Below are 24,895 nucleotides of genomic sequence, written 5' to 3' on the forward strand. Positions count from 1 at the left end.
CGGGGACGGTATAAAACAAAAACGCAAAAGTCCGTTTTCGTTCTCACTTTTTTCCGCGTCTACATGACCGTTTTCAAGGAGGAAATCTGCGTCTATACGGTGACGCATAAATGTCTCCGCTATGTCTGCACGCATGCGCAACGTCTTCTGTCTTGTCTGATCTGCACATCTGCGCCGCTGTTCTGTCAAGTTATCCTACCAAGCATGCGCGAAATCCAGGAGGGTAGGAAAATTCAACAGTAGTTTTGTCCCACCGATCAGCTGGGCTGATAGAAAATCGGTGAGAATTTCACGCATTTGCTGATTTTTATGTTTTGTGCGTATTGGTCGAGTCTTTGGCCGAGTCAAATAATTTGTAATGACTTGTTTTGAATAATAAAACGGTCTGTATGAGAACTTGCTAGGATAACTTTACAGAACACCGGTCCGGCTGAGGTACTGTAGTGCTCGAGGGAGGAGCAGGAGCAAACCGAAACTCTTTTAATCTGCCTTTATTAAGTAACACTCACTCTTGTTTCGGTGAAGAAGAGAAAAGGCAGTGTCCATCTCAGCAAAATAAACCCGTTCGGCTGCTAGTTTTGTTTTCAGTCTCGGGTTTATGGTTTCACGAGCGGCTTGAATAGGCGGCGCGCACGTGCGTGTGTGTAACTTGGCGACACCAAACTGAGGAGCTCCAGCCGGGCGGGTGAGCAGGAAAACGCATCTACTGCATTAAAACACAGAGCAGCTTGAAGGTCCGTTGGATCGATGTAATCAGACATGCTCTTACTTTTTTACTTACTTTCTTACTTCCCGGGCTGGCATGTGCAGTATATGACATATGTATGACGTAAACGCGTACCCGACGTGAGCAGATCCGAGCAGAGTTTTGCGTATTGGGTAGTTTAGACGGATGTGCAACGGGGGCCGTTTTTAACTTATCCACTCTGGAAGGCGTTTTCAATTTTATCCGTTTTTCAGCCTCGGAAACGTCGTCCTCGTGTAAACGAAAGGCACTTCTGATAAAATATTTAGTCGTTTTTACCCGACAGCGTCCTCGTGTAAACGGGCCCTTAGACCAGAATTAAATTCTGAGCATATAAAAAATTACACGCTTGAAATATTCAGATCTTTCTATTCCATTCAGAATTTTTTTTTTTTTGCAGTTTGTTGTAAATATCTACCACATATTACAATATCAGTGGACATTTTATATTTTGATTCGAGGAATGACATGCGACCTTTGACCTGGATGTTCATGTGGTTATGATCTCAATTCCCTGTTGACATTTATTGGTAAACTACAAAACGAGAAATTAATACAAACAACAACGAATGATTAACAAAATGTGATTTTATGAAAATACTTAAAGTGGAACAATAAGATTTTCTGACGCAGGTTAAACATTATCAGTTAATTTGTTTACAAACCTTAGAATTACTTCCTCATTTACGTAAACACCAACATCCATATATTTATATAAAAGATGTTTTGTACTAAACATAAGTCTATGTAAACCAAATTTAAATAAAAACTATGTTTTGTTAACTTAAGACCACATACCGATTATTTATTTATAAATAATCATCTGGATGTCAATAATTGCAGAACGGTGTCGATAACTCTGGACAAAGGTGCCAATACTTGTGGAACGGAGTCACGTGATCTGATACGCAAAGTAATCGGGAATCAAATCATTTTTTTCCAGTGGACATTTGAGTAATTATTCATGCACAATTTACGTATTGAAAGTCTTTTATACTTTTGAAATGGCCAAAAGATCGTTAGGGTACTGATAATTGTAGCCGCCACTGTATTACTATTAAAATATAAATATTCTCTAAATATTCAGTTCAATAATTGCTAAAATTTATTTAATTTCCACCTTATTACAAGAATTTTCAAAATGACAAAGGATCAGTCACTACCAAAAAAATGATTTCTATTTCAAACAGTGCTCTAATTTGTTGCAGTTAGATTCAGATTAGTGAAGCTTCAGTATTTTCAAACAAGTGAAAAAAAAATTTTTAATTGAGATTTTAAATTTACATCTAAAAATGTAAAATGTCCACTGATATTGTAATATGTGGTAGATATTTACAACAAACTGCAAAAAAAAATTCTGAATGGAATAGAAAGATCTGAATATTTCAAGCGTGTAATTTTTTACATGCTAGGAATTTAATTCTGGTTTAATTCTATTTATTGCAATCGGATTCCAAATACTCTATAAACATTCCATTCTGTTATGAATCAGAAAAAAAATTATTATAAATCACAGCACTTTTATTATTTTTTTTTAAGTACTTTATCTACTTGAACAATGTTACACAAAGATTGATCCATAACCGTTGTAAATGTCACTTAATTCCACAGTGTGTCGATAATGGTGGACACCGGAGAAAGCGATCACTATTATCGACACCTCACGTGACTCTCAAACGCGCGTTTAGATCCAAAATGAAAACGTAAGAAACAAAGTAGGTTTCGATGAGGAGATCATGAAGTGTCGGTGAATTTGATCAGTAAAAACATGCCCATGATCTTTCCACCATGCTTACCTGCGATGATAACATCCGGGTTTTCTGAAAAATTACTGATCGTGCTTTTAAAAAAAAAAAAAAAAATTCCATCTCAGGTAACTAGCTGTGTAGGGCTGTAACAATATGCGTATCGAAATCGAAATCGCGATACGCAGAGCCACGATCCGTGTCGCGATACAAGAAGGCAGAATCACGGTACACCCTTTCAAACTTCTCCTCAGCCCAAAAACAGAGGCGCTTCCAAACTTCAATTTATGAATACTTTACTTTTTATTTAAATTACATTTTAAACTTACTTAAATTACTTTTATTTTTTATATCTATTAGTAAGTCGTTTTTTTGCTGACCTGCGACAATCTTCTGCGAGTCACGCAACGTCCACACTCGCCACTGGCAGAGCATTCATTTCTTTTAAGCGGTCGCCATTCTGGTTGCGACGCGGGGAGCGAATCTGTAAACAAGCAGCTCATTGGCTGGCTAGGTGTGCCACAAGCCAATCACTTGACCGGAAAGGCATGCAGCGTTGCCAGATTGGGCAGGTTTAGGTGCTTTTTGGCTGGTTTTGAACATATTTTGGGGTGGAAAACGTTAGCAATATCTGGCAACACTGAAGGCATGTCTGCTTGGGCGGAAGCCTTCTGCGGCAGTTACATTTTGACACGCGAGCAATGTTTCACCATAAAAATTCTGCAATTTCCATCTGTTTTCCGCGATCACAGAAAATCATTGGCCCTATGAGAGTGAGACAGCGAGAGAGCCACCCCCCCCCACCCCCCCACCCCCCCCAAAAAAAATCTTAACGGATTTACACGATTTGGAAAAATGACTTTTTCAGAACCGAAAAAACCAGAGCTTCCGGCTCAACAGTATTATTTTGAGAAATAAAACAATCTTTGGATATACATTTGTTCATTTTTGCATACATATTACTCATTCTCTGCAGTGGTCTGAATTATCTGTTATTAAATAGTTAATGTAAGTAAGTAAATGTTAATAAGTCAAATTTACTACTTTTAAAAAAACATTTTTAAAAAAAATCGTGGGTGTATCGAATCGTGGGTCAAAAATCGCGATACGAATCGAATCGTGAGTTGGGTGTATCGTTACAGCCCTAGAGCTGTGTCATCAGACGACAAGATCAAAGGGCGAGACGGGTCTTCGGGTTGATTAATTAATCAATAAAAACTGTTGGTACTGAAACTCACCTTTTGTAAAATTGTTTTTTATTGGTAAATCTGAAAAGGTGTCGATTATTATGGACTGTCGATAATTGTAGCCGCTGCTGTAATATATTTCGTAAAAGAAAATGTTACTGCATTCATCCAACCCAGAGAAAAAAATGTGTAAAATTTCAGCTATAAAAGCTATTGGCAGAAGAAAGATATGTCGTGTTGTGTGGTTTTTTTTTTCCCCCATATCACCCACCCCATTGTTGCTGTCCAAAAAAAAAAAAAAATCATTCTCACCTAGAGCTGTGCAATATATCGTATTTTTATCACGATATCGATATTGGTGTCAAACGATATCAAAATTCATAATATCGATATGAAACGATTTTTTGTCATTTGTTGAAAGGGACGTGCACAATATTTCTACAATGGCAATAAAACAACAATAACATTGACGTGACAGTAAGGTAAAACGAACCCTTCTGTCCCCTAAGGCACACCGTAGCCTTGCATACGTCATCCATTCTACTCCCGCGATATCTCCGCAACAGTAAAAAATCAGTTCTTCTGTTTTCATACGTGTCGGGTGATTTGATATATTGATTTCTTAATATGTTGTTTGATTTGCTTGCTAATAGTTATAATAATACAATTAACATATTTACGTCATATTTTTGGATGTGGGACTGGGTAATGTAAAAATGGCATCTACGGAAGAAAACAAGCACAACAATATTAGCACATATCCAGCTTGCTAGCTGTGTTAGATGTGTTAAACCGTGTGGATTTAAGTGGAATAATTGCGAGTCGTCCTGTGGTCAAGGCAGCGTTTTAAGGTAAGGCAATCTGGTTATTAATGTTGCCCGCCGCGGCATGTTTACTTGGGTTCATTTGATTTTGACTTGTGCATCTGCAGCTAGCATCATGCTTTGAAGTAGGTTCTGCTAAGGACGGGTTTATTGCGCGATGTAGACGGACTCAGATGTAATTACATTGTTTTTAAAATTCCGTGCGCTTAAAACGGTGTCCCCCTGCGAATCATGTAGCCCTAATCATGTGTTGCTTTTACTTTTCTTAATGGCGAGTGAAATATCTCTGCAAATGGTATTTCAATGCTGACATGCCAAAAAGATAGCGGAGTCCACATTTGGAAGATGAAGGAAGAGAAGCCTATTTTCATGTATGTTAATTCTTAAGGACTTGTCTCTATATTGAGTGTGTTTAATGTTGGTGTCTTAACAACACACAAGCTTACGTTGTAGTGTGTGTGTGTGTGTGTGTGTGTGTGTGTGTGTGTGTGTGTGTGTGTGTGTGTGAGAGAGATTTTATCCTTGGCTGGCTACGAGCCAGTGTGGACGTTACGCAGTAATCACTGGTAATACCAGCGCTGGCTCCATCCTCTGTGATCGGAAATGTTGAGTGAGGAGAACGTGAGCCTTGTGCAGGCTATAGGACCTATGCAAAGTACGCGCTTGCACAGTAAATAGTTTAAGTAAAAGGCGTTTCAGGGTACAACGGGAAGGGTTGACAGGTAGCCTATGAGGCCTGTACTATAAAAATGTGGCCCGGTGCCTCAGGTGTTGATGATCAGGGCTTTAAAAAAAGGTGTATAAATATCGTTTTAAAAATCGCGATATCGATATTTACTGAAAAAATCGTGATATTGATTTTTTCCAATATCGAGCAGCCCTATTCTCACCTTCTAAGCTGAAAGCATAGACAAGAGTGAATACTGTATTTAGTTCACACTTTGAGTCTGTGTCTCTCTTTCTCTCTCTGTAGTCAGCTGTGGTGCTTTGTATGGATGTGGGCTTCTCGATGAGTAACTCAGCCCCTGGTGAGGAAGCCCCATTCCATCAAGCTAAGAAGATCATTCAGAAATTCATCCAGCGCCAGGTATGTTTCTTTACTTTCATCCTTCCTCTTTGCTGACATTCACCATCTCAGCATGATTTTACAATCATTTCAGGTCTTTGCTGAAAATAAAAATGAGTTGGGCCTGGTTCTGTTCGGAACGGACGACACCAAAAATCCACTCGCTCAAGACGGCCAGTACCAGAACATCTGCATACGCCGACATCTGATGATGGCCGACTTTGAGCTGCTGGAGGAAACTGAACACGAGCTTCAGCCTTGTGGTCAGCATGCTGACTGTATCCTTTACAATCAACTTTTTAAACATTAAAAAAAAATTTTTTTTTTTTTACGTCACTCACTCACAGTACCAGTCGAAAGTTTGGACACACCTCCTAGTTCAGCCTTTTTTCCTTTATTTTTATTAATTAAAATACACTTCATGTCTTATAGTAATGATGGACTGTCGTTTCTCTTTAAAGTGCTGTTCTCACAAAAATTACATCATACAGGGATGAAAGTCTTCCGGAAATCCGGATATTTGCAAAACTCTTGAAAATCTCCGGTTTTTCGAATGGAGAAATTTATTTTTTTGATTTTTCGCATTCCTAGATGCAGCGTAATACTTTGCATCGTCCTTGCATGGTCGCGGTCCTTAAATAGCCCAAACATAGTTCACTGAGGGCGGCACGGTGGTGTAGTGGTTAGCGCTGTCGCCTCACAGCAAGAAGGTCTGGGTTCGAGCCCCGTGGCCGGCGAAGGCCTTTCTGTGTGGAGTTTGCATGTTCTCCCCGTGTCCGCGTGGGTTTCCTCCGGGTGCTCCGGTTTCCCCCACAGTCCAAAGACATGCAGGTTAGGTTAACTGGTGACTCTAAATTGACCGTAGGTGTGAGTGTGAATGGTTGTCTGTGTCTATGTGTCAGCCCTGTGATGACCTGGCGACTTGTCCAGGGTGTACCCCGCCTTTCGCCCGTAGTCAGCTGGGATAGGCTCCAGCTTGCCTGCGACCCTGTAGAACAGGATAAAGCGGCTAGAGATAATGAGATGAGAGAGTTCACTGATTAAAGACAGGTGTTTTGTTAACGGCGCGCGTGCCGGAGCTCGTTAGGCGCGCGCGCCCAAGGCGCGCAGGACTGACACCGTTCTGCGCAAACGCAACACAATCGCACTAGAAAGCGTGTTCAAGCTGCCGGTGTAGCTGCAGTCTTTTTAGTTGGGAATTACGAGTATTTTCTCTTATTAATTCGCCATGCCAAAACAAGCAAAACTTTCCTCCTTCTTTCGACGTGAAGAGAGGTAAGCAATTTATTATATATTTTTTTCCATCAAAGTTGCATTTTGTGGTTTCGAAGCGAAGTTTTAGTGCCGTTTCTAGAACACAACATCAAGAAAACGTGGAAGAAACGGCAATAATGGAAGAGCCGGTTTCTAAGCTGCCTAAAACTAGCAATGGGAATTATTTTTTGTTACATAATGCACTCAGGCTGCCAGTCAGTATGTGACACACACACCCTACGCCCCTGATTTACATGAGAAATTCGGTATTCATTGGTGTGTTTAAATTTACAGACAATACGAACTAATGTAAACAATTGGCTTCAACTCGAATAAATATGAATTGGAAATTTTTAGTTCACTATAACTTATGCAAACGCACAACTCGACTAAAAGATTGATAAACGAGGCTCAATGTCCCCAACATTGAAACCTGAAAGCTTTAGAAACTCTTATGCCGCTTTTCCACTACCAACACGGCTGAGTCGGGCTGAGTCGTGCCGTGCTGAGTTGGGCTGAGTCGAGCTGAGCGGGGCTGTTGGAGTTGCATTTCGACTACAACCGCGCTGAACCATGCTGGCTGGAAGTGGGTGGACACATTGGGTGGAGTTAGCGAAAGTGGGTGGACGTCAGGTGATGTCGTTAGGCGGCGCAAACAGTGACATCAGTGATCTTTTAAGCGGTAGTCTCACGACCCGGAGAGTAAACAATAAACATGGAGGACATGGTGTCGTTAGTGTTGCTGGTCTTGGTGCTGTGGCTTGTTGTCACCGACAACGCCAACAGATACTGGCAAGAGCATATAGATGAGGCGAGGCGCATAAGGCTTCATAATTCTCATAATTCGTAATTCTTCTTCCGGGTTTACGGTGTTTACAGATCCCAGCGTGCTCGCAGGGCGTGTGTGGGCATGTGAGGACACTCCTCCTCACCAATCAGTGCACAGGGGAGTGTCTCCTCACGCCCCTAGCCTCACTCAGCTCGGTTTGGCTCGCTTCAGCCCCACTCCAAAACCGTGCGAGTTTTGGGGGCTGAGCAGGGCTGAAGCGAGCTGAGTCGTGCTGTTCTTAGATAGTCGAAACGCGAGCCGTGTCGGGCTGAAGCGAGCTGAAAAAGGGTAGTGGAAAAGGGCCATAACAGACCTTTACTTTTTAACAGCACTGTTTTGGGATTTTGCTGAGTTTACCTTCAACTGTCTGATTTTTTTTTTTTTCAAAGTAATGAACTGTGTAGGCAGGAAAATCACCGCGTTTCCTAAATGCACTCCTGAAAATTACTCATTAACTCGGGGAATTAAATTTGATATTTTTAACGTTAATCATTAATGTACATGAAAGAAAAAGGCTTAAAAGTTATAACTTGTTTGAGTGAAAATAAGTACTAAAATGCACTAGAATGCAGGGTTTTGCGTGTTATGTTATTAAAATATTTTCGGGGGACGTTGCCCCCCCCCATATCTTAGTTTGACTTTCAAAAGTTCAGGTTTTTTTTTTTTCTTTGCTCCACTTTTATCTCTAATCATAAAATCCCGGGTTTTTTGTGTGTGAGAGATGCTCAAATAGGTTGTAAAGTTCACCGATAAATAAAAAAATTGGTTCGAAAAATAAATTTTTTTGCATCTGAATTCTGTTCCAAGTATCACCTAAGAGCTTGTCTGGCATTATTAGATCGCAGCGATTTACAGGTTGCCAGCAGCGCTGCATGTGTGACGTCCTGTGCGCCACTGCATCCTTTTGTGTCCAATGGCGTGCGTTCTTGATGCTGATTATTTTGAAAAAGACAAAGAAAGCTCTTCAAATTCATCCTCAACCTTTGGTTGGTTGTCTGAGAACGATTTCGAACCTATAGCCACCGAGAAAGAGGCGGACGAATACGAGCCAAGTCGCTCGTGAAGAAGAAGAGCAACAACTGCTCGAGCGGTTTTCTGGAACCCAGGAAGTTAATACACATCATTGTTTGCTTATTCTTTTTTTTTTCTTTTCTTCTTTACTGATTTGGTGTTCAACTTTCACAGTTATGATAAAGCAGTGTCTGTTTGTCATCTCTGTAACCTCACTTGGTAGGCACAAGGTTAAATAATGGCAATAAATAGGCACTTTCAGTGCTGGAGCCGGCAGGAGCGGGTGGCGGGTTGTGCCATATGCATTGTGTGCAGTGAGCGCGCAACACCCAGGAATTTGTAAGGGTTCAACTCCAAAACTAAGCTGCTCCTAAAACTACAACCTTTTTTTGGTTCTAATGGTACCAATTTGGACCATGTGCAGTGGTGCTTGAAAATTTGTGAACCCTTTAGAATTTTCTATATTTCTGCATAAATATGACCTAAAACAACATCAGATTTTCACACAAGTCCTAAAAGTAGATAAAGAGAACCCAGTTAAACAAATGAGACAAAAATATTATACTTGGTCATTTATTTATTGAGGAAAATGATTCAATATTACATATCTGTGAGTGGCAAAAGTATGTGAACCTTTGCTTTCAGTATCTGGTGTGACCCCCCTGTGCAGCAATAACTGCAGCTAAATCTTTCTTGTAACTGTTGATCAGTCCTGCACACCGGCTTGGAGGACTTTTAGCCCATTCCTCTGTACAGAACAGCTTCAACTCTGGGATGTTGGTGGGTTTCCTCACATGAACTGCTCGCTTCAGGTCCTTCCACAACATTTTGATGGGATTAAGGTCAGGACTTTGACTTGGCCATTCCAAAACATTAACTTTATTCTTTAACCATTCTTTGGTAGAACAACTTGTGTGCTTTGGGTCGTTGTCTTGCTGCATGACCCACCTTCTCTTGAGATTCAGTTCATGGACAGATGTCCTGACATTTTCCTTTAGAATTCGCTGGTATAGTTCAGAATTCATTGTTCTATCAATGATGGCAAGCCGTCCTGGCCCAGATGCAGCAAAACAGGCCCAAATCATGATACTGCCACCACCGTGTTTCACAGATGGGATAAGGTTCTTATGCTGGAATGCAGGGTTTTCCTTTCTCCAAACATAACGCTTCTCATTTAAACCAAAAAGTTCTATTTTGGTCTCATCCGTCCACAAAACATTTTTCCAATAGCCTTCTGGCTTGTCCATGTGATCTTTAGCAAACTGCAGACGAGCAGCAATGTTCTTTTTGGAGAGCAGTGGCTTTCTCCTTGCAACCCTGCCATGCACACCATTGTTGTTCAGTGTTCTCCTGATGGTGGACTCATGAACATTAACATTAGCCAATGTGAGAGAGGCCTTCAGTTGCTTAGAAGCTACCCTGGGGTCCTTTGTGACCTCGCTGACTATTACACACCTTGCTCTTGGAGTGATCTTTGTTGGTCGACCACTCCTGGGGAGGGTAACAATGGTCTTGAATTTCCTCCATTTGTACACAATCTGTCTGACTGTGGATTGGTGGAGTCTAAACTCTTTAGAGATGGTTTTGTAACCTTTTCCAGCCTGATAAGCATCAACAACACTTTTTCTGAGGTCCTCAGAAATCTCCTTTGTTCGTGCCATGATACACTTCTACAAACGTGTTATGAAGCTCAGACTTTGATAGATCCCTGTTCTTTAAATAAAACAGGGTGCCCACTCACACCTGATTGTCATCCCATTGATTGAAAACACCTGACTCTAATTTCACCTTCAAATTAACTGCTAATCCTAGAGGTTCACATACTTTTGCCACTCACAGATATGTAATATTGGATCATTTTCCTCAATAAATAAATGACCAAGTATAATATTTTTGTCTCATTTGTTTAACTGGGTTCTCTTTATCTACTTTTAGGACTTGGGTGAAAATCTGATGATGTTTTAGGTCATATTTATGTAGAAATATAGAAAATTCTAAAGGGTTCACAAACTTTCAAGCACCACTGTAGACCCTTTCTGTTTTGTGCTACAGCGTTAAGTAGAGAGGTAGGGGTGTGGGGGGGTTTGGTTCAGCACGTAATTACCGTTAATTGTTTTTTACTAAAATCACTGTATCTCTGCAAGCATAAAAGTTTTTTTCAAAATTCCAAAAACCTATGATTTATCTTACATTTTCCTCATCTTATGAGAGACTCTCTTTCAGTGCCTTTAAATAAAGAAAAAAAAACCAAACAAGCGATGAGTTAGTTGAGAGGGATAACAGGATGGCGTGTCCATTCATTTCATATTGAAATCATGTTTTTAGACCCAATATAACGTCGCACATGTTTCAGTGGATAAAAAGGCAACGACAAGATTCAGAAATACACAGGAAAGTTTATCACAGAGTGATTATAAATTCATCTCGCAATGGCCTTTTCCTTCACACCAATTCTGTGATTATTGTAAGGACTTTAAAATTTCAGACAGGTTCAGTTCACCTTCAGATCAGCTCTCTGTAAAGGGACACCGTATGAAGATCATAGGTTTTGGAATTTTGAAAAAAATCTTTTATGGTTGCAGAGATGCGGTGATTTTAGTCCAAAAAATAATTCACGGTAATTGCGCGCTGACACACACACCTCTCTGCTTAACGTTGTAGCACAAAATAGAAAGGGTGTATATGGTCCTAATTGGTACCGTTAGAACCCGAAAAGGTTGTAATTTTATGAGCAGCTTGTTAATTGAAAAGCATTCCAGGAGACAACCTCATGAAGCTGGTTAAGAGAATGCCAATAGTCTGCAAAGCGTCATCAAGGTAAACACTGGCTATTTTGAAGAATCTAAAATGTGGAACACACCTTTTTTTAACACTTTTTTTTTTTTTTAATTTACCACATAATTCCATTAATTTTTTCGCTGTCCGGGTTCCATCAAATCCTGCGCTCTGATTGGCTGGCGAGCGGGTCCGTATCCTACGATACGGACCCCGGTTACTGACCTTTGGCGACTCGCTCGTTCACAACAACAAACATAGTAGCATTTTTTTTTTTTGTCAACATTTATCTTTTTTTTTAAAATAAGATTTATTTATACGTATCAAAAATCTTTTATAAATTTTTGCCAGCATTTCTCAGGAGAATAGCAATAATTTTACATCATGGATAGCGATAACAACAGTCTTCACAGCGAAAGCGAGTTTTACTATCCTGAGGAAGAAGAAATAAAAGAAAACATTTCAGGAGAAAGCTAAAAACTGTTGCTAATGCCGAGCAAAAACATGGCTGAATCCTGAATAACTCAATTTTGTATAAATGGGGGACTGCATAGGCGGCAAAATGTAGTTTTTTTTTCCTGCCATGGAAGTGCACTTGTATACCGAGGAGGAAGCAATTTGCATTACAGTCGTGAATGAGGATTCAAAATGGCGGCTCGGCTCAGTTTTGCCTTTTGGGCGCTCTCGTTTTCTGTTAGAATTTGGTAAAGAAAAAAAAAATAATTATTTACCAGCTTAAGGTCGGTCCGTATGGTGAAATACCGTGACCTCGGCCTTGAATACTGACCTCGGTCACGGTATTTCACGATACGGACCTCCCAGCTGGTAAATAACACACATTTATGTTCCAGATCTTATTTCATAGTTTTGATTGTCGTCTTTGTTGTTCTACAATTAATCCAGAAAAACCTATGAATGAGTACCGTAGGTGTGTCCAAACTTTTGACTGGTTCTGAAAATCTCGTATCATTTGTTTTTATGTATTTATTTGGTATTTAGTTCCTTTGGAAATTCATATAGACGACGAGATTATTTGGGCTTAGAACTCCTGACTTGTGTAGATAGATATGCAATGCACAGATTTTGACAGTATTGTTGATGTTATGCAGTGAACATCAGACGTTATCAAATCCTTGACCTGATGACTTCCAGGGCTCGATGCTCTTGTCGTATGCATGGATCTTCTGCAAAAGGAAACCATGTAAGTTTGTTGACTGCCTTTCCATATGTTTACTGTATTTTGAGCTTTCTGAAGGTTAAATGATGTGTTGATTAGGGGGAAAAAGTACGAGAAGCTGAATATCGCCATACTCACTGACCTCAACACACCAACCTGCGCAGATCAGTTGGACATCATCATTGGCAACTTGAAGAAAGCTGGCATTACCCTGCAGTTCTTGTGAGAGGTTTTTAAATGATCGTATATTTATGTATAGTTTTGCTTAGGTCCTGAAGTATGAGATCACATGCCTGAACTGTACGTGCGTGTTTGTTTGTAGTCTGCCGTTCCCCGTGGATGCAGATGAAGGGGCTGCTGGAGATGGAGACAGACCAGGTCCAAGACCTCCACCCCAGAGTGGAAAAGGCCTGAGCAGGGAGCAGAAGCAGGGGCTTGAGATGGTCAGGCAGGTCATGACTTCTCTGGATGAAGATAGCCTGGACGAGGTTTATACTTTCAGGTACAGTGGACGTTTGGCATGTCAAACAGAATTAAAATGTGGACTTGTAAGCCTGATTTTCCTACGAAGCTTGTGTGACGATAAAAAGTGAAAAAGTTATAAACCTTCCACCCTTCCTTGCTTCACATGTCCCACCCATTTAACCCTCTGGGGTCGAGAGCTTCTCTGGCGAAGCTCGACAGGTTTAGAATGAGTAGGTCGTGTATTTAGATAAATATCTTCAAGTTTTTTTTTTTTTAATCATACAAGCATGATAAACATGTTGACAGAAACTTTATACTTTCCTATGTGCCCACTGCCAAATAATATATTTTTTAAATTGGATGAAACATAAAACTCGTCACCTTCCTCAGTCACACCGGAGTCGGAGCGCTGAGCACGCACTTACACATTCATAAAAGACTGTTCACATGGTAACGGCATGATAATCACTTTCACTCTTTCGGTTTCGACTGGTTTTTCTTTCGCAGTGGGAACGCCCACCGTAAGCAGGATCAAATCTGTCAGCCATAGTGTAGGCTATTTGGAGGTAAAACTTATGAGATGGCACGCAGATTTTATGCGCTTCGGATGATTCAGAACAGCGATTCAATTCATGATTCAGGACAGTGATTCAATTAAATCTTGAGAACAGCGACACTGATGATGAGTAGTGCTTTTTTTTTTCTTTCTTTAAACTATGACTTAATCCAGCCGAAGATCAACTCGAGTAAGTGTAAATATTTCTTCTATTTCTGACAAGCAGATCGGTTGATATGCACGCTGTAGTTCATGCACAGGAAAAATGACTGAGCAATTTTTCCAGAGTTAAAAGTATTTTCCTCAAAAATAGTTAATTTGCTCTATTTTGAATGTAGAGAATAAAATTTGGAGTTGGAGTAGGAGCAAAATTGCAGAGTAATTGTGGAACAGAGTAACCGAGATGGTTGTGGCTCTGAATGGAGTAAAATAGTACAAGAGTTAATTTCAAGACACACTGAATAAAATCAAATACCAGATAAATGAAGATGTTGTAAAAAGCAGTTTTAGAGCTGTGTTAGAATGTGTGAAAAACGTGACCTTACCCATTGTGACGAATCATTTTGATCACGTAACCTGATGGGATTAAGAGACGGCAGTGGCAGGGGTTTTCACTCTTCTCATTGAATGGAATGGAAGTTTTTACCCTTCTCATTGAACGCCCTTTATCCCAGAACACTGCCAACCCTTTATCCCAAAACGATAGGATGTACATTTTTTTGATGGCCAATTAATTGTCCAGATCAATGGAGCAGATTTAAGTTTTTGTGCTTGATGAGTTCCTAAGACTGAACAGAATCACCAAGTGATCAGAACGGTTCGACAGAATGAGTAAGGTCATGCTTTTTTCACACGTTCCAACACAGTTCTAAAACTGCTTTTTGCAACATCTTTTATCTGTTATATTTTTTAAAGTACAATCATGACATGCAAACGACAGAGATATTATTGTAGCTGAACTTGTGCTGAATACAAAAAAGTCGTATGACTTTGAAAATACTGCTTAGATTTGTTGAAATTGACGACAAAATCATTCGAGCGCCAGAAAATACCCTCAGACCCCAGAAGGTTAAAAACTCATGGACATAATGCAGACTCTTTCTAATGTAAATTACTGTAGTAGGCTGTAATAACATCGTTTGTGGATAACTATTTAATACTCAAGAACCAATTACTCACTCAGCCTACATAAGTCCTAACCAAGCCTCAAGTCTCAGATTAGCAGGTTCAGTTCATTTTGCAAGTCATAAAAACGATCACTTGATCAGACTTGAGCCCAAGTCCAGGTCTGTACAAGCCTGTGCATTGCTCTAGTTAATAACAATAAATAATAATAGTAATAAGTTAAATTTATATAGCGCCTTTCAAGAAACCCAAGGACGCTTTACAATTATAGACAAGGAAAAAAATAAATAAAAATTAGTGCTGTCAAAAATGTCGCGTTATTAACGCGTTAACTTGACTCAATTTTAACGGCGATAATTTTTTTATCGCGAGATTAATGCTCTGTGACATGATGTAGGTTTTTCATAAGCTTTTGAAACTGCCAGGAACTTGGAACAAAGACTTTGCAAAAAAAACCCGATAGCAGCTAGACTGTAATGCCACGCCCCGCACAGCCAGAGTCCTCTGCCCTCCTCCCCCAAAGAACCAGCGCGGGCAGGGCGCGCTAGTAGAGATGGGATTTATGGCTCTTTGATGGTATCCGCATCTTTGTGATCCGTTCTTTGAAAAGAGCCGTTCAAAAGACTGGCTCATTTGGCTCTTTTTAAATATTCATTCAGTTTTAAGAAGACAGCGTCTAAAGAAGCCAGATCCCTCTGAACTGTAAACTCAATGCTATCCCAGAAATCCTTCCTGTAATATGCAAATTTGGCCGCCTCTGATTGGACAGCGCGACGCATCAACAGGCAGAAAGTGTAAAAGTACAAAATGTGTTAAGTGAGCTGAAACAGTAAAGATCAGATTCAATGCAATATTTATCAACGAACAACTTAAACTTAATATAATAGTGTACTTTATATTATAATCAAGCATGTCAAGCCTACCGTCACTGTGTAACCTGTCTCTCTGATTAGAGACTAACTCAAACAGTAGATCATTTCACTCATGGTTCTCTTGCTAGCCCCGCTCCGGTGTTCGGCTTAGGTTTCACTTTGCAGTGGCTGTGTCAAGACGTGTTATGCTTTGCAATAAAAAAAAAAAAAACATTGGTACAAAGCAAGCCCATTCACATTTTTATGCTGATAAGAAAATTACAATGTTTTTTTATGTGACAAAAATGTGCGATTAAATTGCGATTAATCGCGAGTTAACTATGACTGTCGCGACATTAATCGCGATTAAATATTTTAATCGCTTGACAGCACTAATAAAAATAATAATAAAATAAAAAGTAAAAAGTCCACCAAGTAGGGGTCAGGATGTAATTCCCGTGGTTAAATAATAATCAAGCTCTTATGATTTGGATATATTTGTTTATCTGTTTAACAGCAATGCTGTGGAGAGGCTGTCCATCTTTAAGCGGATTGAGAGACGACCGATGGCGTGGCCCTGTCAGCTGACTATCGGAAGCTCTCTATCCATCCGCATCATTGGATACAAAGCTGTGAGTTATCATTAAACTTTACAGCAGCTGCTGTGTTCAAGAAAATCCGAGGTTTCACTGAGGAAAATGTGCTGAAACTGAAATGTACTCTCTCTGCACATACACAGGGATGAGAATTTTCCACGGATCTGCGGAATTCTGAGTTTTTCCCGCTGAAAATGTAATTTTTGTGAAACGTGTAAATCCGTTGAGAAAATCTTGGGAAGGGGGGGGGTAGTGGTCGGCGCGAGGCGAGGCTTGTGGTGGCACAAGCAGGCAGGACCGCCCGCCCGCCCGCCAGCATCTTTCGGCAACGCTCATCGCAAAATTAGTTGCAGCTGTGATAACGGAAATCATCATTGCTTTCTTCAATATTTATGCTAACGACAACTCACGACGATTTCCGGCAACGTTTTGGCGCTAGTTTCATCTCACTTCTACAATTCACGGAGAAACAAGCTATACGTGCACGGTTTTGATCACTTCTTAAGTTCTAGTTATTTTGGTTAGTTTTCAAAGTTACTTTGCCAATATGGCGAAAGTTTTGGACCGCAAAAATGAGGATCGTGCCAGGGAAATCGATAAATCGAACGGGATAAAGAACTGTTTCCGATGGGCATGGCTCGATAGTAGCGTTACCCTGCAGATAGAGACACAAACTGTGACGACGTGCCTGACGGAACATATCCGAAAAGTGGACGTGCCGGGAAAGGTTCTGTGTATTCTGTGCTCAGATATGATCAATTATGGAAACAGAGGAGCTAGAAACATCCAGGAGCACATCAAAACAAAAAAAGCACAAAGGTACATCCCTGCATACACCAAACACTGGCCCTGACCCAGAGCGGGACTTTATTTCTACATCTACACCAGCAAACACTTTTTAATAGGATCACCTCCTCCCTCATTCATGCAGTTATCCAGTCAGCCAGTGGTTTTCCAGTGCATAAAATCATGCAGATACAAGTCAAGAGCCTCAATAAACTTCAGAATGAGGAAAGATTTTCAGATCCCAGTTACTTTGACCACAGCAGATATTGCCGATCTCCTCGGATTTTCACACACAACCAGGGCGGCTCATATCAGTGAGCTAGCCCCTGCCCTCCCTCCCTCCCTCCCATCTTTCAAAGCTGAGAGAAAAATCAATATAAGGTTTCAAATTTTGGGCGTCCACATCATCTTTTGGTAAATAACCATTTTTAAAAGGATTATTTGTGATTTAATTTGAAACTCGGTGTAACTGCACCACTAGCGGTCATCGTACAAAAAAAAACAAAAACCGCACAGAAGCTGTGGGCTAGCTGCAGCCCAGTGCTGTAAGCAGAGATATTCTCTACTGTAGGTTCATGCAGCCAGCCGGCAACAGCTGTCTCACTGGTTACACAGCGTGACATGCACACCTAGTTTTGAGATCCAGTGGACTAATATACTCGAGCCCATTCTGGTGACCATAATACGTCACCGGTAGGCGTGTTATAGAGTCAATCGCAGGTGTAATGAACATGAATGAAGTTGATTATTTAGTCTTTTTTTATTTTTTTTTCTGTTAAAATATGTTTGGAGAAAAAACTGAAAGTTCATAGACTGAGCACACATTGTCTAATCAAAGTACAGATTAGATAAAAGGACAGATGATAAAACCAAAGTTTAGCATTTTTTTTTTTTATGGTTTGACAAAAGGGTAACAACTTTTCAGATGAAACACAGTTCAGATTCAACAGGGCTTTCCCCAAAGCACGGATACACGGCGCGCCGCTGCACTGCGCTGTCACTTGCGCGCCAAAAAAGAAATCAATACCATAAACTGAACAATGCAGAGTACTTTCTGCAACTAAATATCTCTTATTCCCCTCTGAAAATGAGTAATAACTAGCGAAATAGGGAGATATTGTAATATAGGTCTAAATTATCCTGGTACTCAAACCAGAAATGAAAACAAAGGGTTTTGCTGCGTGCACTGACCGCCATTCGCAACCAGACATAAAACCACGTTCTTGGCACTGGTTGCTAGATGGCGCTGTTGCGTGATTTTTACCTCTATTCTGTTCCTCGCGTCTTGGAATTGGAAAATAAAGAGGCGTCCTATGTTGAATATTATGCATTTTTTTATGTTGTGCAATAAAATGTATTATTATACATACGGGCCACTTTATCCATGGAATAAAAACATGTTCTATTCCCTTCTAGTGGGTTTATGGATGGCATGCAATATTATCATATCGCTTATCCTCTGTGTATTACGCTGCTCTCTCAGTCCGCAATGGAGAATGAGCGTGCAATTTTGTTAGAATATTGCACGTTGTCAAGACAGCACGACATCACACGTCAGAGCTCATGCAAATATCCAATGACAACTTTTTTCTGCTGCGCATGCGCACAATCATTTCTTTGTCGGCTGGAAAAGAGAGAAGACGAGGCTAATCCAGTGCTAGGTTTAAGCACTAAATAAACTGAAGACGCGCTGAACACTCGAAAGGCTGCTAAAACTTCATTGGATATTCTTGACGCATATTTACGAGAGAAAAACATACCAACGGACATCGAAAAACTGCAAGAGAGACACGTCGGAGATGTAAAACGTCGGCGCTAGTGAGTGACTATGACAGTTTGTCTGTGAATATTCTCAGTCATCCAGGTCATAGTAAACTGTGGGTGGTGCAGGAGTATGAGAGGACTTCCAGAAAACTGGCAGACTACAGAAACCACCTGCGTTTCAACCTGAGATGCCGACAAGCCAACATTATCCCCACTAGCCTACTCCTGTATTCAACCGTCAAAGGACACAGAGCTGAAATAATCCTCCAAAAAGCCCAGAAGCAGCTTCTCAACGAGAGAGTGAGACAAGTACATTTTACCATCGATGCTCTCCAGAACAGGACTGAACTGATGTTTGAAGAGTTGACAGTACTTCTTCCCAGTGAAGTTTTGGAACGAGTCTCTGAGTTCGCTGAGAAGGCACAGATTTCACAACATACCAAAGGCAAGGACGACACGTGCAAATTTCAAACATTGCTGTCTAAAACCACCTCCTCCAGCAAGACAGAAGTGCTGACTTGGAGGAAGAAATCTGACCAGGCTACACAACTGGACATAGAAGAGAAATGGGTGAAGAACTTATCCAACAGGGTACTCACCCAACCAGAGAAAGATGTTTTATCCAAGGGACTTAACTTTGCAGTTTCACCAGAGCGGATACCGGTGGTAGACCTCATCACAGCCACAGAGTCAGCCATCAGAAACAACAATCTGACCAACACAGAGGCAGAACAACTTAGACTGAAGATATCAGCTGCTCTGTCCAGTGTGAAAGCACCCCCCCCTCCAACCTCACCAGCCAAGAAAGGAGGGCTCTTACATTGCTTCAAAGAGAGTGGAACATCACCATCCTTCCTGCTGACAAAGGGAGATGCACAGTGGTGCTAAACACAGCAGAATACCACTCCAAGATGACCAGTCTCCTCAGCGACACAACCACCTATGAAACCTTAAGGCAGGACCCCACCAGTTGCTACAAAAAGAAAGTTGTTAGCTGCCTGCAACAACTAGAAAAGGACCAAGCCATCAACCGATCTCTGTACTACAGATTGTACCCCGGGGAAGCCGTTCCTCTCATATACGGACTCCCCAAGATTCACAAGGAAGGAGCTCCGCTCAGACCCATCATCAGCAGTATAAACTCTGTCACCTATAATATTGCCAAATGCCTAGCCACCATCCTGGCTCCTCTTGTTGGGAATATGCCACATCATGTCAAAAACTCCCAAGATTTTGCTACTAAAGTTGCAGACCTCAAACTAGACTCGGATGAAACCATGGTTTCCTACGATGTCACTTCTCTTTTCACCTGCATTCCCACCACAGAAGCAGTTGAATCTGTTAGAAAACGACTCATTCAAGACAGCACCTTACTGGATAGAACAAACCTCACTACGGACCAGATTTGCACCCTGCTTGACCTCTGCCTGACTACCACTTATTTCCAGTTTAATGAAAGTTTCTACAGACAGAAGCATGGATGCGCCATGGGCTCACCGGTGTCCCCTATTGTGGCCAATCTTTACATGGAGGAAGTGGAACATAAAGCTTTGACCACTTTTTCAGGAGTTGCTTCCAGCCACTGGTTCAGATATGTGGACGACACCTGGGTTAAAATCAAAACCCATGAAGTGGAAGCCTTCTCTAAGCACATCAATGCAGTGGATATCAACATCAGTTTCACTCGGGAGGACATCACTGGGAATAATCTAGCCTTCTTGGATTGTGATGTACACATTAGACAAGACAGAAGCCTTAGCATCGAGGTCTACCGGAAACCCCCACACACAGACCAGTACCTACTCTTCGCCTCTCAGCACCCAGTGGAACACAAATTGGGGGTCATTAGGACCTTGCAACACAGGGCTCAGAACATTCCTACAATGGTAGAGGGAAAAGAGAAGGAGCAGAATCACATCAAGAAAGCACTTCAGAACTGCGGGCATCCCAACTGGGCTTTCTTCAAGAGCAGAAAAAGGAACATAACGGACAAGGAGGATAACAGGAACAAACCCAAGAACATTGTCATTCCCTACATTTCTGGTCTATCTGAGAAACTCAGGAGGATCTTCTACAAACACAACATTCCGGTACATTTCAGACCCAGTAACACCCTGAAGCAGAAACTGGTCCACCCTAAGGACAGAATAGCCAGACACAAACAGGATAACGTAGTGTATGCAATTCAGTGCAGTGAGGAATGCACGGACTCGTATATAGAGATCTTGCAGTCACGTGACCGGAAAGTACACAACCGCCATCTTGTCGGTCAAAAACACCGCTGAATACTGCTGCACTCGTGTACAGAATGGATCAATTTCAACCGACGGACTACACGGCTCATTTTTCTAATGAACAGATAACTAGATATATGTCTAAAATAAACGATCTACAGATTAGTGACCCTTATGGCTTACCGGACGGAGTTTTCACGACCGGATTTTGAACTGCCAGCGGAATACCCAGACGTGTATAATTACCTCATTAACTTTCCCTCGCTGTTCAGTGGTGAAGCACTGCGTGCTTATAAATCTCTGGACAGTTATCTTTACAGAAATTCATGATTTGTCAGCGACTCAGATGTGGCATCTTGTCAACAAGAATCCTCATTGGATGAGTAAGTCACTTAAGTTTTTTTTTTTTGTAAGTCACTTAAGTATTGAGTATAGCACTGACCAGCCGATTATAGAATAGAATAAGGTAATTCCAGCTGTAATTCCAAATCGTCCGTCTTGTTTACATGGATCTGGCGTTGGAGAGGTAGAGGCTTAGCAGTGGAGGTTTGAGTGGCTGTTTTCTGAGCTTAGTCAACAGGCCGGCTCTGCAGCCTCGCTTTTGCATCCTCTCCCGACGCCGCCTCCTTCGCTTTGCTTCCGATAACAATCCACGGAGACCCCGCTGGTCTCGCTATCTCGTCCGGAATGTTGTGCATGCGATGGAAATCGCTACAAACTGTCATTTTCTGCTGGAAACCAATGTCCAGTAAGTCCATACGGTTGTAGTGGATATTTAAGTCCGGTACAGACGAACAACACGCAAAAATACACACAAAAAACATAAAAAACGTGCACAGGTAGGGAGAGCTTGTAGCCGCAGCCGTTGTAGTAGAATTGTATATAGTAGGGTTTTCCAGAAGAAAAGGTAGAAGTAAAAGCAGAAGTAGAAGGCGGAATATGGCGTTTGACCTACAAGATGGCGTCTGTCACAATCTGGATCGGCTGTGACGTCACATGCAAGTGCGCCATAGGAGAAGCAAAACAACCACTTCACAGGCGCATGGCTCAACACAGGAGAGCCAGTTCCTCAGGCCAGGACTCTGCTGTCTATCTTCATCTTAACAACAAAGGACACTCATTTCAGGATTGCAACGTATGCATTTTAGCCAGAGAGGATCGTTGGTACGAGCGAGGAGTTAAAAAAAGCCATTTTTGTCAACCTGGAACGGCCATCACTGAACAGAGGTGGGGGTCTAAGACATAATTTATCAGCCACCTACAATGCAGTCCTTGGCACACTTCCCAGACAACTGAATGCACACCAAAACCCAGCTGTTTTCAGTGACTCACAGGAGGACGGAGAGAACCAGCAATCCATTGATCACCCCAACGACTCTCGAGGCCGTTCACACCCAGCCCCCAGTGACCCACACCAACAGGATGACTCAACGGCACCTTAGGATTGCTTTTCATCCATGAGATGATAAATACCTGATACTCCCTATTAGTCAGACAGAACTGAAGAAGCCTTTCGGATGAGAGGTGAAACGTCTTCAAGAATCTTCAAGCAAGTCCAGTTGCTCTCTTTTACCGCCCACAGTTGACTGTGACACTTTGTCAACAAACATGGCTGCCAGGTTTGCTTTGTTAAAAGAGGAAGATTTTGAGAATTTTGGCTGCCAGGTTGCTCCGTTGCGTGTAGCTGTCGATGTTGATTTTAAAAGTAAATTATACAGGGAAAATAATAATATTCGGCTTGACTGCACTAGCATTGGCCTTCACTAACACTACACTGGCTGAAAGGTAACTGCACTGCCGCGCTAACAGCACCGGTCGCAGGTAAGCTAGCGTTGGCCTTCGAGAATGCTGATATGAAGAGTGTGTTTGTATAATAATATTGGTTGGCTTTTTTCATGGTCTATCAGATATATTCCATTCAGCTACTCGTCTTTGACTTGTTCTATATCATGCTAGCTGAATGGAATATATCTGATAGACCATGAAAAAACCCAGCGAATATTATTTAAATATTTCTCTGAATTGACTGTTTCCAGTCTTTTTCATTTCAAATCTAATTTTGCCCTTTAAATTTTGCCCCTGGCATATTTGACAAGGTAAAAGACACCAAATTTAATAGTGTTGAATTGTGCCTAAATCAGCCCTAGATGCTGCCAAAATCCACCATTTGAAGTTTCTAATTTCAAAATTTTCCGGAGGAGCATGTCCCCAAACCCCCCCAACAGCCGGCCGTTACGGACTGGGCTCCTCATCAGTCATACCGCGCTGATATTTTTTTCTGGGGAAAGTCCTGTTCAAATGCCAAAAAGTTAATCAGAACTTTTAAAAAATTACATACTGGCGATATTATTACATTACATTAATGACATTTACAGCGCTCGAAACTAACGGTGTCCCGACGTCCCGGGGACCATAAAAAATGTCATCGGGACACAAAATTATCATATCTGGGACAATCCCGGGACAATGGAAAAAAATAGATCTAGAAAAAAAGTTCTACATTAATATTATTTACAAAGCCGTCACACATACGTAGACATTCACCTAATTTGTCAATTTTAATTTTAAAACGTTAACAGCGAAAAATACATAGTAGCTACACTTTCGATGCACCTGCATCCGTAGGCTACAGAGCAGCGCATTCTGTTCTAGAATCTTCGGCCGGTGTCCGCATTATATGGACTTGGAATGGAATTGCTACCGCACACGCTGCGCCGACTCTTGCAAGAACAAAAATGCTTAAGTGGTTGAAGCGGACCGACCGCGGGGAAGAAACTGAAAGCCCAGACATAACGTCTCCGGGACCTTCAGGATCCAAAGTGTTATCGCCTGGTCTGCAGGCAACGCTAGCAACTGAATGAACTTAATGAACACTGTTAGACACGTTATAAAATACAACAGGAATGATGTGGATGATATTGACGGAAGATACCGTTCAACAGAATAAGTGAGTTTTCTTGGTGTCTTTCTAGTTCAGAAAGTTTAGTCAGTCAGCAGCACAACTAGGCTCGGACCTGGCACTATGCTGATGTTGCTAACATTCGCACCCACGTTTCGGCAGCGAAAGTTCATAAAATGGATAACGGAAAGTTCATAAAAATGGATAACGGTAATGGATAACGGAAAGTTCATAAAAATGGATAACGGTCTCATCTCATCTCATCATCTGTAGCCGCTTTATCCTGTTCTACAGGATCGCAGGCAAGCTGGAGCCTATCCCAGCTGACTACGGGCGAAAGGCGGGGTACACCCTGGACAAGTCGCCAGGTCATCACAGGGCTATGGATAACGGTAATGGTGAAAATTATAAGTTGGCCTTATAAATGCCAACAGATATTCAAGGTATAAGTAGATGAAATGAACATAAAAGGGGTCTTATTTTCAACTAAAGTGTACTGCAGATGTAGGGAGTTGAAACATTTTCTGAATGAGCTAGTTGGCCCCTTTAAATAAACGGGTATCTATTCATACAGTGAGATCGCCAAAGTTTAATAAACTGAAAATGCAATAACTAATTTTGAAGTAGATGATGTATAGGACATGTGTCACTTGTCTTGTGACTTATTGTAAAAATGATATAAAGGGTTCAAAATCGCATAGTTACAAATATAATAGTAACTTCATATGATAATATTAACCACTGGTTATTTCAGAGAGGAAAAAAATGGGGACACTATTGCTTCCATTCGGGACAATACAACACAGAATTCGGGACCACTGGGGGACACAAATAAAAAAAGTTAATTTCGAGCCCTGCATTTAGCAGACACACTATCCAGAGCGACGTACAACATACCTGGAGCAGTTAGGGGTTAGGTGCCTTGCTCAAGGAAGGAAGGTCCAGGGAAGCAAACCGGCAAACTTTTGGCCCCAAAACTGCTTCTCTAAAGAAGAAATTACCACCA

General features: G+C 41.3%; 1 protein-coding gene across 1 annotated transcript in view; it reads left to right on the forward strand.

Annotated features, from left to right (window-relative positions):
- The window catches only part of xrcc5 (X-ray repair complementing defective repair in Chinese hamster cells 5), a 94,814-nt gene that overhangs the window by 13,432 nt on the left and 56,487 nt on the right, over positions 1 to 24,895 (forward strand). Inside the window, exons 2-7 of the mRNA XM_060930334.1 lie at positions 5,475 to 5,588; positions 5,662 to 5,845; positions 12,589 to 12,637; positions 12,713 to 12,835; positions 12,936 to 13,115; positions 16,128 to 16,242. Of these exons, the coding sequence (XP_060786317.1) occupies positions 5,475 to 5,588; positions 5,662 to 5,845; positions 12,589 to 12,637; positions 12,713 to 12,835; positions 12,936 to 13,115; positions 16,128 to 16,242 (765 nt within the window). The remainder of the gene's footprint in view (positions 1 to 5,474; positions 5,589 to 5,661; positions 5,846 to 12,588; positions 12,638 to 12,712; positions 12,836 to 12,935; positions 13,116 to 16,127; positions 16,243 to 24,895) is intronic.

The sequence above is a fragment of the Neoarius graeffei genome, chromosome 9 (assembly GCF_027579695.1).
Source record: "Neoarius graeffei isolate fNeoGra1 chromosome 9, fNeoGra1.pri, whole genome shotgun sequence".
Classification (NCBI taxonomy): Eukaryota; Metazoa; Chordata; class Actinopteri; order Siluriformes; family Ariidae; genus Neoarius; species Neoarius graeffei.